The sequence below is a fragment of the Vulpes vulpes genome, chromosome 11 (assembly GCF_048418805.1).
Source record: "Vulpes vulpes isolate BD-2025 chromosome 11, VulVul3, whole genome shotgun sequence".
Lineage (NCBI taxonomy): Eukaryota > Metazoa > Chordata > Mammalia > Carnivora > Canidae > Vulpes > Vulpes vulpes.
Window position 1 is genome coordinate 7,723,254 of NC_132790.1, and position 20,414 is coordinate 7,743,667.

Genomic DNA, 20,414 nt, shown 5'->3' on the forward strand with positions numbered 1-20,414 from the left:
CCGCACCTACCTGTACAGGAAAGGCGCGACGGTGGCAGTGTTGGGGTGGTTATATTGCTGCTGGGGCTGAGGTAGCTGAACACTGACGGTATTGCTTCCCGTGGTCTGCGTGGTCCCGACGGACCCGCTGACGGTCTGGCTGCTGATGCTGTGGTTCAGGGTGGTCCCTCCGGGGCCTTTTCCCTCTGAGGACGCCAGGCTGGAGGAGGAGCTGGAGTGTCTGCCGTCCAGCTGGGGCTTCTGCTGGGGGAGCCCCAAGCTCGGCTTCCCACCCCGGCTCCGCTCCACCTCCTTGGAAGGGGCAGGGGCACTTGGGGATTTTCCGGGCATGCTCTTCATTCCGGGTTTGGGGATCCCACTGTGGGAAGGGGCGGCAGCCTCTTTCTTGGCACTGTTGAGCTTCCCCCCTTTGGGGATGAAGCTGGCGATCTTGGAGGACTTTTTTGGCATCTCGGTCACCACCGCCACACTGGGGTCTTCTTTTGGCGCCTCTCTGAGCTCCGGCCTTTCTGTCACAGAGGCTCTCTTGGCGAGGTCCTTGCTTTTCTCCTTTTCCTTCTCCCGCTGTTGTTTCTCCTTCTCCTTGTCGCTGCCTTTTGGGGAACTCTTCTTGTTGGTCAGCGCCCGGCTGAAAGTTCTCTGGGCGATGCCCTTGAGCGCAATCTTGGGGCTGTTGGACGCAGGCCCCGCCATGGACAGCGAGCGCCCGGTGGCCTCCATCTCCTCGCTCTCTTCGAAGGTGGGAAGGATCTCGAGCCGCTCACAGCTCGTGTCCCGCGACCCCGGGCCCTCGCCTGCCTTGGAAGCCCCTTTGCTGTTGAAAAGCTTTAGTTTTTCCAGCATGGACTTCTGATTGTTGGGGGCCGGCTTCATGGCTTCGGGGGTGGGCCTGGGGGTCTCGGGCACGGGCTGCTTGACGGAGAGCATGGACGACGTGGCACTGTGCTTCACGCTGACCGACTTGCTGCGCCAGGGCTTGGAGGCAGCGCCGGGCTGGGGGATGGCCGAGGAGGCGCTGCTGTTAGCGGGGGTGGAAGTGCCGCCACTCTCCAGAGGAGCAGGTGCATTTTCGCTCATTCCGGGGTGGGAGGATGCTGGGCTCGCCAATGGCTCTGCGGAGATGGGGAAGAGAAGAAAAAGCGAGTTATGCCTACGGACCTGCACCGACGGGGAGGGAGAGGGAGGGCCCAGCACTCTTGACCCAGTTGCCAGATGGCTCCGTCACCCGCCTCGTGCACTACCTGTGGTTAAGTTTTAAGTCCTACCTTCCTTCTGCTCTCCCATCACACACCGTTCGTTCACCTCCGCCGTCACATTCCGGTATATGCCGCGCAAAGGCGCACCGATCTTAACGTCAACGTGTGCAACGCACAATCAAGCATACGTTTATGGAAAAACCAACAGAAACCTGCATCAGCACTACGGGGTGGAGGGAAGTCGTAGGAAACGCCTACTGCCTTGAATCATTCAACCCACAACCCAAGTTCCCAGTTATGCGAAATAATTGGGAATTAGCCAACTTTAAGAAAATGCAGGAGAGACATTAAAACAGGACGAAAGAAAGAAAGAGAGAGAGAGAGAGAGAGAGAGAGAGAGAGAGAAACCAAGCAAAATCTTTGCAGAAGAATAATTACCCGAGGAAGTTGCTAGGTCCTATCAAAGCATATATGTTTTTCCTATGCAGACACTTTGCAAGAGGTACAGACATGATTCAGGCAAGTCTTAAAAAAAAAGAATTTTCAGCTCAAGAGTATCAACTGCACAAGGCTTCACCGTAGGCATGAACACACACAGGTCATCTGAAAGTCAAGGCTTCCCCCTTGGCGCTCGGGGACGCTTTCCCCAGCCAGACTCTTTTCTCAGAAAAGCCACAAGCCATTTCCAAGCTAGGATCAGAACGCTGCCGAGCGGGGTGGGTTCCGAACCCGAGCTCGGCTCCAGACCAAGGCGGCCCGGGCTCCAGAACCGGGGCCCGCGACGGCCTCCTCCGGGGGCACGGAGACCCACGCAGCCCGTCGCCCACCTTGGGGCAGCTGTCCCGCCGGCTGCACGGGGGCAGACAGGAGGCGCCGCTCCAGCCCCCCACGGGCACGTCCGCGTCTGCAAAGTCACCGTGACCGGACTTACCTAGCAGCGGCCACTTTCTCCCGCAACGGTTCCCCAGGAAAAATTCTCCAACCGGAGAGGCTGCTCTTCCAATTGTCACAAGTGTTTTCAGTTAAACTGCTCATGTTTCTAATTAACTTTTGTCATCCGCAACTGCTCCAGTGCCCAGAAGCCTGGCGGGATTAACGGCTGCTTCTTCTGCCTTTTTTTTTTTTTTTTTTTTTTTTTAATACCTAGGTTCCGCTGCCTTCTAGCAACAGAGTAAACTGTGTATAGAGCGGCTTTTTATGATTTAAAAGTCAACGGCCGCCAAAGCGGAGTGCAGGGAGCCCCCGCGTGGGACCCGTGCACCGAGCCCAGAGCGCTCCCGGCAGAGGAACCCTTCCCTCCTCTCGCTCCCAGCTGCGCCGGGAAGCCACAGCTCCAGGGTGATCCAAAGCAGACCTCCCAATGTTTTAAAACACATACATCTTCCTGACTTACTGGGGATTTGGGTTGGGAGCGGGGGGTGCTGCACAATCCTCCCTAACAAAACTCACGGGGCGTTGTTGGATCTTTTCCTGGGGAGAGCCGGAGACTGGCTTGGAAACAGGCTCATGAACCCACCCACACAGCCTGCCTGTCAGAGGGTCTCCAATGGCCCGACGCTGCCTCCGGAGGGCCTCCTGGTAACAGGAGGCGCAGTGCTAGGCACACAGCGAAGAGGGGTTCAGTGCCTCCCTCTTAGGAGTAAGGAAACTGAGGCTCGAAGGAAGGCTAACAGCTGCCCTGAAAACCCATAGCTGGACGTGGACACAGCTGGGACTCGAGCCCAAGTCTCCTGACACAGTGCTCTTGGACCGCATCATCACACCTACCTCCTGTGATGAAGGACGTATTTCAACAAGGGCCCCTTGAGAGTGCTTTTTAGGTATCAACTTTCCTGCTGCTCAGGTACCTTCACGACATCCTCGGCGGGGCACAAACCAGCCCAGCCACTGGAAAGGAGGCACCTACCCTGCAGAGGCTGGCTCTCCGGAGGAAATACCAGTGATCTCCAATCCCGAGTTCCAGTTCTCTTAGGACAACAGGTCTTCCCCTTTACCTGGGCTCAGATCACTCGTGTCAACATTCATTCATTCAGTGCGTATGTCAGACACTGTTCTCGGTACTTGGGATACATCAGTGCAAAACAACACGGCCCCTGCCTTCATGGAGTTTACGTTCCAGCAGAGAGGAACAGGTGATAATTTTTTTTTAAAGATTTTATTTATTCATGAGAGACACAGAGAGAGAGGCAGAGACACAGGCAGAGGGAGGAGCAGGCTCCCTGCGGGGACCCTGATGTGTGACTCCATCCGGAGATCCCAGGATCACACCCTGAGCCACCCAGGTATCCAGGAACAGATGATAATTAATGTAGATAATACATTTTATCATTTGTTGGAAAATAAGTGCTAAACAAAAGGAGGCCTTCGGGGGGTGGGGGCAGGTTGTGACAATGTCCTCACAGGAACTACATCACACTCAGAGGTGCGCCCCTCTTCCCTGAAGAAGTCTTAGGCATGTTCCACTGAGCGTATGTACATGGATCAGCGCGACTTCTCTGCTCCCACACATTCCTTGGAACTTTTATAAAGCCTACTTGAGATGGTTTTGACAACTGCCCCTACCTAGCATGTCTGTGTATTTGTAACACTAACATACACGGCTAGGAGTTGACCTAGGACTCACTAGCTAACGACTGATCCAGATGTAAACACACACCTGGTTCCCCTACGTGATATGTACGGACCAAGCTGAAGGAAAGGGCTCACACGCCGTAGGCATGACGTATACTCACACTGTCCCTCCTCAGGCTGTGCCACAACGGCCCCCCTGAAACTCCTACTTGTCTTTTAAACCCCTGCTCAAATGCCTTCTCTGTCACGGTGAGACCCTACAGCTGAATGAATCACTTGGTTTATATCACATGGCATTTTTCCCTACTCTTTATTTTCCTCAGACATTGTTCATACCTTCCCATAAATGGATTTTAGAGGTCCACCTATTTACACTAGGCCCTGGGAATACAGGGGAATAAAACACAGCTCCTGCCCTCAAGGAACTCACTGTCCAAAGAGGCAACAAGCCTCAAACACAGAACAATACAAAGGACTGCAGACGGCTGTACGATGTAGCACGAGGCCTAAGGGTCGGGATCCATCAATTCTCCCATTTGGGAAACCTTCATGGAGCCAAGGACCTCTGAATTGTCACACCATATTTCTGCCCTAGGTTGGCTGGCTATCCCCCTGGTCCACTCTCCCTGGCTCATCTTTGTGTGCTATAGCCTGTCAGAGCATAGGAAACACTCGTGACTTTGTTTTTTTTCTTGTTTTTGTTTTTAAAGATTTTATTTATTCATGAGAGACACACAGAGAGAGGCAGAGACATAGGCAGAGAGAGAAGCAGGCTCCATGCAGGGAGCCCGATGTGGGACTCGATCCCAGGACTCCGGGATCACAACCCAAGCAGGAGGCAGATGCTCAATCACTGAGCCACCCAGGCGTCCCCACATGTGGCTTTTTAATTATAGGTTGGTAGTTTTGGCTTTTGCTATTCACATTTAAGGCAACAGAGACACAGTCTTAGAGTCATTAGAGTTTTATTAGAACTTTTTAGCCTAAACTCCAGCAAAAACAAAAAACAAGATCAGGACTCAGAGCTTCAGGATTGGTATTTAGCTTGGGCTCCCCTGGTTATGGAATCATGGGGACATGTCAAGGCTACTCGTCATAGATGGAAAAGGTAGAGATGATCTGAATTTGGTTTCTAGAACAGGAGTCTCCTGAGTAGGGCAACAGGACACCAGAGCACCTGAGGATAAGACCACCTACATTTTGCACTTAGGTCATGGCTAGAAATCCCCTTAATCCTGAGAGGATCTCCAGGTCATGAGTGGTCTTGACATGTTCCCATCATTCTGAAGGTATCACATCAGTGACGCTGGCTGAAGAGGTTGTTTGGGGGCTGTTCCTCTTTCTTTGGAAAGCAGCCATTTCTAATGCCGGGATTTTGTGATTCCTAGCACAAGACTGTCCCTACCATGCTTCTGAGATAGTGAAATAAATATGAGAGATGTGGGTAGGTGAGCCAAGCCTTAAGCCTTGTCACCAACCAACACTGTGACCCTAGATGTGCCATTTTGCCCTTCTGGGCCTCAGTCGCCCCATTTGTAAGAAAGAGGATGAGCTATTTCTCTAGAGCCTTTTCAGCTCTGCTTCCATTTACATCTCAGTGAGTCTCCAAAGGCCCAGTGAGGCTGGGGCCAGAGAACGCAGCCCTCCCTAAGTTTTGTCATTACTCCGTGCTCTGACATAACAGGTGTTTCTTTACCTTCAAGCATTCCGCCTCCATGGTTCTCTTAAGATGTTTACTAGTGAATGTTAGAGAAAACTGGCTGGGTCAAGGAAGAGTCAGCCTTGAATGAGGAGCTTGTGAATTCAGAAATGCTAGTATTCTATGAAAACAAGCCTGGGGGAGGGAATGTGGGGAGAGGTCTTTAAAATCAAGAGGACTTCTCTCCCTAATAAGGACCAGCTCTAGTTTCTGTTCTCATGTATACAAACCTTTGTTAGAGCAAAGGAATCTAAGAGGGAGAAAAGAGAGAAGCATAAAAGAATGTTCTGAATATCAGCATTTCTCCAGCAATGGTAGGTGAGACTATTTTCAATGGCACATGGATAAATATATTTTTTTTAAATTTTGTATTTGAACTCAATTTAATTAACATACACTGTATTATTAGTTTCAGAGGCAGAGGAGTATTTTTTTTGTTTTGTTTTCAAGAATTTTTTTTAATAATAAATTTATTGTTTATTGGTGTTCAATTTGCCAACATACAGAATAACACCCAGTGCTCATCCCGTCAAGTGCCCCTAGAGGAGTATTTTTATATTATAAAAGCCGTACTTATTTTTTTGCAGTATTAGAAGAAATAATTAGAGTTCATATATAATTTAACAGTTTCATGGATATTAGATGTAGATTTAAAATTTGAGTCGATTTAAGGAAAATATAAAACAAAAATATGAGCAGTTCACAAATTTGGCAAAACTCACTCAAGTTTGTGAAAGACTGAAGTTGGGGAAACACTTCCATTAAATCAAGAAATGCTTATGTGATATATACATATTTAATAAATATTGTATAAGTACCACCTTATTTGAAATCCACTGTTTTTGGAAAATGTAATCAACAAACTAGAAATCAAATCAGAAGTCCCAAATTAGAACTAGTCAGGTTCAAACTAATCTGAAATGGTTACTTTTTAGAGTTTTATTTATTTGTATTTGTTTAGCACCCATTCTGCTGAGAATGGCAAACATGACCAGGCCTTGTTTAGCCAAAGATAATTTAAGGAATAACGGCTTTAACAAGTTTTAACTACCAAACAGTTAAGAATGGCACATTATGGGACGCCCAGGGGACTCAGTGGTTAAGCGCCTGTCTTCCGCCCAGGGCATGATCCTGGGGTCCAGGATTGAGTCCCACATCGGGCGCCCCGCCTTCTTCTCCCTCTGCCTATGTCTCTGCCTCTCTGTGTCTCCCATGAATAAACAAATAAAATCTTAAAAAAAAAAAAAAAAGAATGACACATTACATCACATCCAACAAACATTCAAACATGCACACGCAAAACTGAAAAATATCAAGACACACTCTTTTTACGTGCAATAAACTCTAATATACTCTACCCTAATTCATTTTTTTAAATGCCTATCACAGAGCCACTGAACAGATTTTATGAGCCTAGAGGGGATTGCTCCCTGCAGCCTGAACATCTCATTTCTAAAAGACCAGCTTCCAAGGTTCACCCACCACCAACTGACAAACCACCACAAGAAGGAAAAGTCTCATTTGAAACACTGCAGACAGGATGTCTTTGAAGAAGAGAAAAGGCTTTTTTTTTTTTTTTTTAAGGGTTTAGGGAGAACATTAATCCTCCTGTGGGGAGGGGGAAAGTTTGGTTTTTCTGGCAACCAGCCTTAACCTTCCCTGACAGTAACCAAAATACTTTCTAAATGAAAATACTGTCTAAGGCAGATAAATAAGCATTTCTTCCTCTCTCCCTCCAGGAGGGCCAACACTGGCCCCCAGTCCCTTCTGTCCCCAGCCTCCCAGTTAGGGAGACGTTGGTGGTCTGGTCCTGATGCCAGCAGGGGCACAGGGAATGTGTTCTAGGCAGGCTGATCCCAGCTCCTGTCACCCACACTGTGATTTTAAACCTGCCCTGGGGACGTTTCCCGCCTAAATCCTCCCAATACTCTTCAAGAAAAGACCTGATAATTGGGTCTGGGAAAATGTTTGTAATTCCCTATAATTTGTCAAGGTGTCAATCTTGAGCATTCAAATTTGTTAGAATAATTGAAACCAGTTTTTTCTGTTTTTTCTTTTTTTTTTTTTTTTGAAACTCCATGGACTCTAGCCACACAGGCTGGAGATGGTTTTCAATGTTGCTCAGTTCAATTTCTCTACAATTCTGTTAGTCACCAGACCACAGAGGGGCACAGGAGCCTCACTCAATCCATTAAGTGGTTCTGACCTTGAACCTGACCAGGGAGCATTCTCAGCAATGGCATGATCAATGTCTAATATTAAGGGGATGGGCTTAAATATAATTTTCTGTTCAATTCTTCTTGCAGAGGATCATTGCAGATACAGAAAGAGAAAGGGGGCATGAGAACCACCAAGGAAAATGGGCAGGAAAATACCAGGATATAGAGTAAGAAGAAGCTAGCTTTGGGACCCAAACTCTAAGAACCTTCTTCTGTCTACAATTCCATAGACTTTGAGAACATCCAAGTTAGAATAAGGATGATGATCTACATAAATATTTCTAGAAAGTTGCACTATTAATGCAGTCCCTATCATCAACAATCTGATGGAAAAATGGGCACATGGACATTTCTCCAAAGAAGATATACAAATGGCCAATTTGCACAGGGAAAGATGTTCAATATCACTAATCATCATGGAATACAAGTCAGAAATACACTAAGATAGCACTTCACACCCATTAGGGTGGCTATTATTAAAAAAAGAAAAAGAAAAGTCTTTGTAGAAGACATTGAGAAATTAGAACTCTTGCGTGCTACTGTGGGGATATAAGATGGGACGGCCACTGTGGAAAACAAAATGGCAGTTTCTCAAAAAAATAAACATGAAATACAACCCAGCAATTCCACTTCTAGGTATATACCCAAAAGAAGTGAATGCAGGAGCTTAAACAGATATCTGTACACCTATGTTCGCAGCAGCATTATTCACAATAGTCAAAAGGTAGAAGCGATCCAAGCATCCATCAGAGGTTAAACAATGGATAGCGTTTGGATAAATAAATGGATAAACTAAATATAGCATGTACACGCAACGAAATATTATTTCAGTCTTCAAAAGGAAGAATATTCTGACACACGGTACAACATAGATGAACCCTGAAGACATTACGCCAAGCAAAACCAACCAGTCACAAAAGGACAAATGCTGTATGAGTCCACTTGCAAGAAGTCCCTGGGGTGATCGAATTCATAGATACGAAAGTAGAAGGATGAGGGCCAGGAGCTGACAGGAGGAGGGAATAATGAGTATACAGTTTCAGTTGGGGAGGACGAAAAGTTCTGGAGATGGGGGTCGTGGCTGCACGACAGCGTGAATGTACTTAATGTCATGGAACTGAACATTTTAAAAATGTTCATGGAACTGAAAATCTTTTTTAAAAGATTTATTTATTCATTTGAAATAGAGAGAGAGAGACTGAGCGAGCATGAGCCAGGGGAGAGGGAGAAGCAGGCTCCTCGCTGAGCAGAGAGCCCAATGCAGGACTCGATCCCAGGACCGAGATCATGACCTAATCTGAAGGCAGACACTTAACAGACTGATCAATCCAGGCGCCCCATGGAACTGTACATTTTTTAAATGGTTAAAATGATAAATATTATAGTAGGTGTATTTTAACCACAATGAAAACAATCAGACTGTTACTTGGCCGCAAGTAACACACTATTCTGGACATTATGGCCTAAACCTTATTCCCAGTTCTCAGCATGGGACTGGCACACACTGAAATCTCAATAAATGTTTGCTAAATTTCTTTTTAAAGATTTGCATTTATTTATTCATGAGAGACACAGAGAGAGAGAGGCAGAGACACAGGCAGAGGGAGAAGCAGGCTCCATTCAGGGAGCCTGACGCAGGACTCGATCCCGGGACCCTGGGATCATACCCTGGGCCAAAGGCAGATGCTCAACCGCTGAGCCACCCAGGGGTCCCAATGTTCACTAAATTAAAGAAAAAGCATCTCTGCTAGTTAACGAATTGCATGAGATTGTATAGTTTAGAATATTACTTCATTAGTATTCTTTTACTCTAGCTTGAAAACAATTTCTGCTTCAAAGGAATAAGGATCCTCTTTAATAGACTCTAGAAGGCAAGCAAATTACACCACTTGAATTATTCTTCCTTAAACTGGCCATCACCAGCTCTGCGGTCAAGCTGTTTGTGACGAGGACTGGCAGGCCTTGTCATCCTCATCGCCCCCCTTGCCCCCCAGCACACCCACCCTCAGCCTCCACTTTACCTTCCATACCTCCCATTCCAGGAAACCGTCAGAGTCCCCAAACCAGAGGCCATCACTTTCTATTGGAAGAGCCTTACGACTCTGCTGAGGCTTCTCTGGGGTCCCTGGCACTGGCCCATGAGCACTGTGGTAAGCAGCTGCACTTAGCTTACTTGGGAGAATGGGTGATGTGCTAGTGGGTGCCCAGAAATGGTCGCTGAAAAAACCAACAAACAAATAAAAACTATTCCCCACGCTCAATCCCCCCATGTGGCTCAAAATTAAAAGCAGGTGCGCCTTGCTTTCGCCTCTTGGCTCATTATGCCAGTTTGTTCCCCTTAGAGCTAAGTGAACCGTAAAGATTAGAAACTTCGGTGATGCTTTTAGTGGTTTTTTGCTTCTACGTGTGGTGGAAATTTTGCTGCCACAGGTCACTGAAAAGGTCAGGTCCAAATACTCCAGTGTCCTGTGAGGGTGTGGCCAGAAATAAGTGTGCAGAATGCGAAAGTGTATTATCCTGCTAGACGGCAGCCAGCTCTTCCCTGCGAGCCACAGGCTTCCCGGTCCTCCTCGGTGACTTTTCCACCCCAGAGGAAGGGGAAGAAGGGGCTCTCAACAGCTGGAACAACTGCAGTTGCTTTTTTAATATATGACAAGGTCATTCTTTTCCTTCGGTGGCTTATTTTGGATAAAACAGGTGTGACACCATGGGTCACGAAATCAATGGTTTCTCTCCTGGTAGTGAAAAGGCCGCGGACGAAAATAACCGTGGTCCTACACAGCGTTCACTACGTTGCCTCCAGTTTTACAAGGTACTTCTCTTCCAATCACCCTTCATGCCATAAAGAGCTGGGAAAGCTAAACAAAGGTTAACTTCCTGGAAATACTACTATCCAGTTGCGCTTACATCTGACCTTGTAGTAAAGTCTTATGAGAGAATTCTTAACAATCTCTCCCTCCCTCCCCCATATACTTGATATATCACAAGGTGTCCTGCACATATTTTTAAAAGCCTCCCATCTCGGCTGGAGAAGGAGGCAAATCACTTTCCGACAGCTGAAGGAAGATACCTTTGAAAATAAACTGTTCCTCTTCTTTATCTTTGTTTTGTGAAGGCACATCACCCTCACAACACCCCCTTCCCCTCTCTTGAACTCTTTGCTCGAAATCCCAAGTAATAGGTTTCAGGAGAAAGCTTTTGTTTTAATTGGTCAAGCCACTTCTCTGTCTTGTACCATATATGGCTATGAGAAAGCACAAAACTGGACGCAGAAACCGGTCTCCCTTGTGTTAAGGGTGTATGAAATTTCAGAGAGATTATAAATAGTTTACAAGGGGCAAATCCTATTCTTGCAAGAGGTCACTGTCCACAGCTAACAGCTCTTTGGCAGAGCACGATGGTCGTATGCTATTGTAAATACATCCCTCTAAGAGTGAGTTAAGGAATTCTGCAGGCTTTCTCCCCTAAGATGCCAGCCCAATCTTCCTGCTTTCTCTTGGGCCAAAGGTGGGCACTTCAAAATAGGAGCCTTCAAACCAGCGTTAGGCCAGAAAGCTTTCCGATGAACAATGGAAACAGGCATTTATAGAGAGAAGGGGTTCCAAGGTCAGGTACGTTTGGAAAATGGAGGGCTCAGTAGTGTCAGTTTCCTTGCATTGCAGGACTTTTTTTAAAAAATTAAAGATTTCATTCATCCATTACAGAGAGAGAGACAGACAGACAGACAGAAGGAGCAGAGGGAGGGGCAGATTCCCTGCTGTTCAGGGAGCCCAACATGGGGCTCGATCCCCCAATTCCAGGATCATGACCTGAGCTGAAGGCAGATGCCCAACTGACTGAGCCACCCAGGTGCTTCACCTTGCAGGACTTCTAAGAGCCTTTATTAGGCTTACTTGCACTGGGGAAATCCAAAATGATAACACAATAGTTATGATTTCTTTTTTTTTTTTAAGATTTTATTTATTTATTCATGGACACACACACACACAGAGGTGGAGACACAGGCAGAGGGAGAAGCAGGCTCCATGCAGGGAGCCCGACATGGGACTCGATCCCAGGTCTCTAGGATCACACCCCAGGCTGCAGGCGGCGCCAAACCGCTGCGCCACCGGGGCTGCCCTGGTTATGATTTCTGAATGTGTTTTGCCCTAAACTGATTTTATGGGATAGTTTAAGGTAATAGCGTATCATGGCACGCATTTTGGTAAACACGGTGTTAACGGAGAGAGCCAAAAATGGGCACCCCCACCTAAGTCAGTTAAGACAGCTGTCCAATAGGTAAGAGTCACTAACCAGAAAAACTATACAAGAGAAGGGAGAGGATGTACCCGCTTTCCCCCTGTGAAGTTACAATCTCGTAGATCTCAGAATACTTTCATGATACGCATTCTGAGCATTAACTACCCTTAATGTGTAACCTTCTCCCTTTTATTTCAAGAAGATTCATCTAAGGCTCTGCACTAACACCAAAAGACCACATGAAAACGAAGCAGGCATAACAGCTGCACCGTGGCATGCCTGAAGATTTCTCTCAACAGTTAGGCTCACTGTCACGCAGTCCTACAACACGACAGCGACAAAAACGGATGCGATCTTGGCCTGTGTTAATACGAGAATGACATTCGGAACAAGAGAGGTGAGGATCTCGCCCTGTGGCACCCAGCTCAGACCAGGGCTAGAACGATGCAATCTTCAAAATGTTGGACCTGGGAAGAGATCCGCTACTTGAGTCATTCATTTCCCGGGAAGGGAACGGACCTCTGGGGGTAGGTAATGACTTCTCCAAGGTCTCACAGTTGGTCAGTGAACGACACAGCTGTGGATGAACTCAGGGCTCTGAAATAAAGTCGCTTGGCTGGCACTGCTCCCAAACCTGGTTATTCGGCATCCCTGGGGACGGACCCGAGCAGCTGGACCTTTAACTGGCTCCTCGGGTGACTGCCGTTCACATGAGCTTGGAAGACCACGTGCTAAAGAATGCGAACCTGGGCACCTGGGTGGCTCTGTGGTTCAGCATCTACCTTTGGCTCAGGGTGTGATCCCGGGGTCCTGGGATCGAGTCCCGCACCGGGCTCCCCACAGGGAGCCTGCTTCTCCCTCTGCCTGTGTCTCTGCTTCTCTCATGAATGAATGGATGGGATCTTTAAAAAAAGAAAGACATTCTCTGAAGAATGTGAGCCTTACTACTTCACACCAAGGAACGGCAGTTCTCCCCACATGAGGGATAGAATCTGAGGACGACCGTAAACCACTTCCACAAGGAAAAGCTGAAAGTGACAGAGACACTCAATTTGGTCAAGAGAGGACTTAGAAGCAGGCAAGAGCGGAAGAGCTCTTACTAGCAAGGTGGCTGGCTTTTCCCTTTGACCTTCCTGCCCCCAACACTGAACAGCAGGAAAAAAGGTTTAAAGCTACACCTGTCAGGCCCATGACTCAGGTGGGCTCTGAACAAGAGTGTATGTGGTCTGCGAAAGGCCAAGGACCCTTTAGAGCACTGAGGGTGCAGAGCCCGAGGTCCACAGAGCAGCTCAGGGGGCGGCCAGGGGGTGAGAGGGGGGATGCTGAAAGCAATTATGGAAAGAGGGACTTGGGCCAACCTCCTTTTATATGTTCTCTGCTCTGCTCCTACCAGAGCAGCTCGCTTTACATGTAAGATTTTATTTGACAAAAGGTTTCCATGGAAAAAACCCCTCTAACAATATTAATAATCATATATTAATAACAGCCAACATCTACGGAGCTTACACTTTGATACCGTGCCAGAAAGCTTTTTTTTATTATTATTATACCTTCTCTTTTTTATTTGCAGGGTAAATCCGATGAGGTAGGTAATAATGACTCCATTTCACCAACGAGGAAACTGAGGCACCAAGTTTGAGAAGGTTACCGAAGATCAAACACATTACTGCACATTACTGCCAAGCACCTTCTGGTTTTTTTTTTTTTTTTTTTTTTTGAGATTTTACTTATTTATTCATGAGAGACATAGACATAGGCAGAGGGAGAAGCAGACTCCCCGTGGGGGAGCCTGATGCAGAACTCGGTCCCAGGACCCTGAGGATCATGCCCTGAGCTGAAGGCAGATGCTCAACCACTGAGCCACGCAAGCATCCCACCAAGCACCTTTTATCTCGAGGTCCACATAGGTTAGCCACACGCCCAGTGACCCTACCCCAAGAAGAGACAATGAACTGACTCTCAAAGTACACGCTCCTTTCTTGGTACACGATATACAGTATTTTCATCAAGTCTCTGTCAACAGCTTGCAGAGACTCTACAGCAAAGTTCCCTGACCCTGTAACTTCTTCCCTGAGGAAAAAGAGCATTTTTCCCTCCAGGAAGTTTTTTTTTTTTTTTTTTAAATGGGACCGTCAAACGACTGAGCAATAATTTGAGTATGGTTCTTGTTCTTCAAAATTTAGGATGCTGGCAAAACGTAATCTTTCTGCTGTTATTTTTTCTGCCAATCAAAATCAGAAGCCAACCAAAGAACCAGCTTATTGTATTTCTCTGGGGGAAATCAGCGCAGAGGCCGAGAGCTGAATTGGACTATTATTCACCATCTATGACTGTATTATGCCAAATGTGCAGGAACAGAAGGAAAAAAAGCAGTCATTTATTCTGATTCTGCCAAATATGCAGACACGTGGTATCAGATAGATCAAATAATTTCAGGGCTTCACGGATGTCACTGATCCACACAGACTTCTGAGCCTTTTCGCCTGACGGTTCTCTCCTTAATGAAAAGACAGGATTTTTCTTCTGAAACAAATGAAATATGCTGAGGTAGAAAATGCCCCCAGAGACTGCTCACCGGCTTTACTCACCCAAATCAGGAAGCAATTTCCTCCAGGTGCCTCTGTTTTGTTTTATACAACAGCCTCGGCTGTGACAAGTTGGGGGTAGATTAAATTTTTGTAACCAGAGTGCTCATTCAGATGGATCCCAGTAACTCTTCCGTGAGGCTAAGGTATCATTTAAAAACAAAGATAATCCTGATGAGCTGGAAAAGAATGCCACGGTAGAGGTCTTATGCTGCTCTGTGCTCGTCGTCCCACCTGGAGAATTCTGGAATCACAGAACTCTGTGGATGGGTTCAAGTCCAACTTAATAGCTTGGTAACCTGGAGTTACTTGCTTAGCCTAGCTGAGCTTCAGGCTGTACTCAGAAGTAATAATAAAACCAACACCAATAACCACCATTTGCTGAGCGCCAACCATGCGCCCAGTACCGTACTAAGCAGTTTAAAAATTCCATCTAACCAATCCACTTCATGATTTCATGAGTTCATGCATAAGCATCTTATGAAGTGGATTTACTGCAGCTGCGAGATGTCATCATGGCTGGGAAATGGTAGAGCAAGAGTTTAAACGCTGAGGCCCATGCTCTCAATCCATGGACTCCAGTGAACGAAAATGGTGACCAAAGCTTGCTTTCTTCGCCAAGAGCAGCAAAGGCGTAAAGACAGAAGAGCATCCTGCAAAAAGTTCTGCATACAGATTCATCATCTTCCCCCTCTGCTAACACCGGGCTCAGAGCGAGGTACAGCTGTGCCAATTACGGTGCCACTTCCCTCGCTGGACTGGCACCGGCAGGTACCCCAGCAGCCCCATCTGACCTGGCTCTATGGAGAAGAGAGAACTGCCCTTCTGAGGCCCTGTGCGTTTGAAAGCTCCCACCTTTTGCAAACAGCTCCCTACGGCCCCACCCAGGCCAGCTGCAGGTTGTGGGAAGCTCCCCCTTTGTCTCTCTCCAAACCAGGGCCGGGTGCGAGGCAGGCTTTGGCCCGTGTGCCTCATCCACCTCACCAGGCTTGCTGGAGGCAGCCCAGTGAACACACAGCTCTCACTGTCTGGTGAGATGACTCAGACACTCCTGGCAACATCTGTTCTGTTTCTGTAAGACTCAGAGGGCTCTTCACATGAATGACGGTGAAAAGGGATCCAAGGAGCTTCTCACCCGTCTGCAGGGCTGTGAGATATAATGTGGAAACCAGGCCGCTCACGGACCAGCTTGGAGGTTTTAATGCACACTTATGCATGCCAAAGCTTATTAAATGTTGTTCCAGGGGATCTTTGTCATCTTGAATAATGAATTCTGGAGGTACAGTAACCAGGGATAGGATTGGGGCTCAAAGTTATTTGGCGATGTTTCTCCTTGGAATCCTAAAACCACCTCAACGTTGAGTGTTTGGTCCTCCATCCGTCCTATCCCATCCCATCCCTCCAACATTTTTGACACTTCTGTTCCAGATACCTCCCCAGGTGTTGGAGGTATAGCTACACAGAGAACATAGGAGGTTTTCTATGCCTTTAAGAAGTTCTAAGTCTCGTGGCTGAGACCGATCATAAAGCAGAAGTAACAACAAGTATGAACTGCTGTGATAAGGGAATGTTTATGGACCTGTGGATCACAAAGGGGGGTCACCTAACCTAGAGCGGGAGCAAGGTGGGGGATGAAGAAAGCCATTCAAGCCAGGTTTTACCACCCCTGCATAGAGCTTTTAGAACGTGATTCCTTACAAAGTATTAAAAGGAAAGAAGGATCTAGTGATTCAAATCAAGCGCACAAGGACAAAATTATATAGATTCTCTGCTTGATCGGGGTAATATCTGGTCAGCCAAATGCATTCGTGATCCTAATCATATCCTGGCATATCCATTGCACCCAGGCATAATGAAAAATGGGACATATAACTCAATCAGAATGTGATTCTTCCCTGCTCACCCCACACGCACATACTCTTCACTCAGTGCACGTACTGAATTTATTTCCACAGTGACGGATCCCTTACAAGCCACCTCCTAGTCTGGGCTGGAAAAAAAAAAAAAACAGGCATGCAGACTCTTTTCTTTCACTCTTTTCCGAACCTTGATGACAAGCTGAAAGCAAACTTGATGTTTTCAAATAATATAAATCGGAGCACTGATCTAGTCACTTTGCGCTGCCAATCCAGACACCACAAGTTCAAGGCTAACCTTCCTCTATCAAGAGACATCTATCACAGTAATGAAAAAGTAAATGAGTGACAGAGACCCAGTTTTATATTCCCAATTTGGGACCTAAAGGAGGAAATGGAGGCAGGAAAAGACAATCAGCATTAACCTCCACCAACTAGGATTCAGTGGGGCAGCCGGGTGCTCTTCCTGAATCTTTGAAAATACCCCCGAGGAGGGTGGCACCAAGTCCATGACTCAGGCTTAGGGAGGCTGAGTCACTGGCCTGATATCACACAGCTGGTGACTGCAAAGGTGAGACTGAAGCCAAGGTCTCTCCACCAGGTTATAGCTTGTGGCCTTAGCCTCATTCTCTGTAATAGACCTATGAGAGCAAAGCTGTAACCATGGGGGGTGGAGCAGGGAGGGGGAGGATTGTGGAATGAGAACAGGTAGCAAAATATTTGTGGAAGCCACTGTGTGTTAGGGTAATGAGAGGACCAGAGTTTCTGTTGGGATGGGAGAGAGGTCTCCAGTAGGACAATTCCTTGATCAACCACTTGGGCTGGAAGCTGAAGCCCTAGACAGCGCACCTGTGTTGCAGTACAAGGAGTAAATTGCCTGGTTACATCAAACAGAGAGAAAAGAGGTAAAGGAAGTGAGTGGGACAAGCAAGCCAGGGGATGTGATATGCAACATTTCTGTCCCTGTGACATCACAATAAACCATCACAAAAGTTACTGAACGATAGGAAATGCTGGCTTCTGGATCAGGATGCTGGGGTGGAATGGAGACAAGTTTCGCAGAGAGTGGCTGCAGGAAAGCAGCCAATGGGAACCTGCAGAAATCCGGAGGTAGGGTCAGTATGATCTCCCAGGAGCGGGAAGGTCTTTGCGAGTATCCGGCCTGGTTGGTGCAGCTCCAGGACCAGCGGAGATCTCTTAGCTACACCAGTTTCTGCAACAGGGGCCAACCCTGCAGCTCCTCCTCCTGGCCTTCGTAGCTGTCCTCTGCCTCATACAGCACCGCCACTTCCCTAAGCTCTTCCCCCCGTGAGGGTCACGGCCCCACTCAGCCTCTTCTCATCAACCATCCTCTGTCCCTTACAGGTCTTAGCCCTTGGTGCTTACTGCTAGCCCGGTGCAGACTCAGCTCACTTTAAGTACTCCTCCCCTGGTAGAGAGGTCAGCAACTAGGGCCTGAAGGCCAAACGTGGCCTACCGTCTACTTTTGTAAATAAAGTTTTATTGTAACAGTCATGCTCATTCATTGACATCGTGTCTATGGCTGCTTTCTCACTACAGTGGAAGAACTGAGTTACGGCAACAGAGACTCCATGGCCCGCAGAGCCTTAAATACCTACCATCTGGCCATATAAGGGAGAATTTGCTAAGCCTCACTCCTGAATATTAATTCCTTGATGCCAGGGGTTCTGTTTCATCTTATCTCCAGTACCTGATACCAGATAAATGCTGCTTGACTAAGTGGGCGAATGCCTGCATGAGGGATAAACATGAAGTCAGGAGCCTAATAGAGTGGTTACCGCAAAGACGCTAATTAAAAATGCTTTAAACCACTAAAAAGAGATATTCTGGTTATCTGTACTTTCTAGTTAATAGCAACAAGATTTTTCATGTTTTACCATACATTGATTTGTTTTGTTTGTATGTTATTCCATTTCTCTTCCTTACTAAACGTGGGTCTAATTGAGAACCCTCTGTGACGGCACCAGGGTGCATTTCTGAATATTAGTATCCACGACTGAAAAATCACAGACACAGGTCTAGATGTTATTTGGAAATAGGATAATTAAAAAGGAAATAAGATAGTCTTCCAGTTAAATACTGGAAGTTACTGCTTTTTGGTACATACACCAAAAATATCAGCTTTTCTCCTTATTTGCTCTTCTAATTTCAATCATTACATATGATTAATCATTAACAATAACTTACTGAGCACATACTGTGTAAAAGTCACTGTGCTAAGTGCTTTACTCGCATTGCCTAATCTAACTCTTCACAGTAACCCTGAGAAGTAAATATTTACACGTCCCCATTTTACAGATGAGAAAACTGAAGCCTGGAAAGATTAAGTAGCTTGCTCCATATCAAATGACAGGTACATAGCTGCTGGCTCCCATGTCTGAGCTGCAAATAATTACTCTCTGGCTCATCCACACATTTATTCACTCTCCCGGCAAATATTTATCTTACATCTCTGTATACCATGTTCTAAGATGGAAATAGAGAATAAGGTTCAGTCCCGCATCCCAAGGAGCCCATCTGCCAGTGAAGTACTGGCAGGATAACCACAGATATGAGTGAGTTGCTGTGGGCTCTCGGAGAAGGGGTCTCAAACTCAGTCTCAGGAGTCAGGGAAGGCTTTCTGGAGACAACAGAATCTAACCTGAAATATTCAAAAGATGAATCAGAAACGTGGTGGGAAGGAGGAGGAATGAGGAGCGTGGGCATTTCCAACAGAGGGCAGCACTGGCAGACTGGATGGGAGAACCCCCCTCCCACTGTTCTATGCACTCTGCAGGGAGCCGCGTGGGAAAGCAGCCAGCTCACAGGGGTTTCCTCGGCTATGGTGATGGGACTGCACCCTCCAAATGAAACGGTCCAGCGCAGAGCAGAAATGGTAACTCGGTGTTCCAAGGTTCACCTTCTACAGGGTCACTGGACTCTAAGATTCCCCCTTCTCAACAAATGTCATTCTCTTCTTTAGGAAAATCAGGTAACTTCTGACTGGGGATTCCACGCCCCCTCCCCACTTCCCCCACCATCCCCCAAAACTAAGCTCCTGATGAACTCCATCACACATTCACGGCAGGTGGAAACTCACCACTCCATAAATGTGCACCAAGTGAATGTGCTGGATTGGTGTGGCAAAGCTGTGTATCAACCTTGAGTTAAAATGAATTAACTGGAGGCAGGCAGCAACTGAGCTTTGGAGATGGGGGAATGAGAAAAAAAAACATATGATTTTACCAGCTGATAATCAGAGGTCCTCTTAGGAGCTCTAGCTAAGAAATGCCCTGACAGCCCGGGTGGCTCAGCGGTTTAGCACAGCCTTTGACTCAGGGCGTGATCCTGGAGACCCGGGATCGAGTCCCACGTTGGGCTCCCTGTGTGGAGCCTGCTTCTCCCTCTGCCTGTGTCTCTGCCCCCCCGCCCATGAATAAATAAAAAAAATCAGAAAGAAAAGAAAAAAGAAAGAAAGAAAGAAATACCCTCGATACAAGGCCGCTGTAAATATGGACGGTGAGGCTCTGCAGGGCCTGGTCTGGAAAAAGATAAGAAAACAGAGAGAAACTATTCTGGATAAGAATGGGAGTGGGTGGGGCATCTGGGTGGCTTAGTGGTCTGCCTTTGTCTCAGGGCGTGATCCTGGGGTCCTAGGATCCTGTCCCACATAGGGCTCCCTGCATGGAGTCCGCTTCTCCCTCTGCCTGTGTCTCTCATGAATAAATAAAATATAAAATCGTTAAAAAACAAAAACAAGGAGATCCCTGGGTGGCTCAGTGGTTTGGTGCCTGCCTTTGGCTCAGGGCGTGATCCTGGAGACCCAGGATCGAGTCCCACGTTGGGCTCCCTGCATGGAGCCTGCTTCTCCCTCTGCCTGTGTCTCTGCCTCTCTCTCTCTGTCTCTCGTGAATAAATAAATAAAATCTTAAAAAAAAAAAAAAAAAAAAAAAAAGAACGGGAGAGGGTGAGGACAGCTGATCAACACAGGAGGCAGGAATCTTAAAGACAAGATGGCCCCTGAGAAATTCCCGGTGGCAGGGAAGCTG

General features: G+C 47.0%; 1 protein-coding gene across 6 annotated transcripts in view; it reads right to left on the reverse strand.

Annotated features, from left to right (window-relative positions):
- Positions 1-20,414, reverse strand: part of NAV2 (neuron navigator 2) — a 399,361-nt gene that overhangs the window by 177,286 nt on the left and 201,661 nt on the right. For all 6 annotated transcript variants that reach the window (XR_011995074.1, XM_072725405.1, XM_072725403.1 and 3 more), the window contains one exon: positions 11-1,112. Coding sequence is in view for 5 of the 6 variants with exons in the window: in XM_072725405.1 (XP_072581506.1) it covers positions 11-1,112 (1,102 nt within the window). In the remaining variant the exon portion in view is untranslated. The remainder of the gene's footprint in view (positions 1-10; positions 1,113-20,414) is intronic.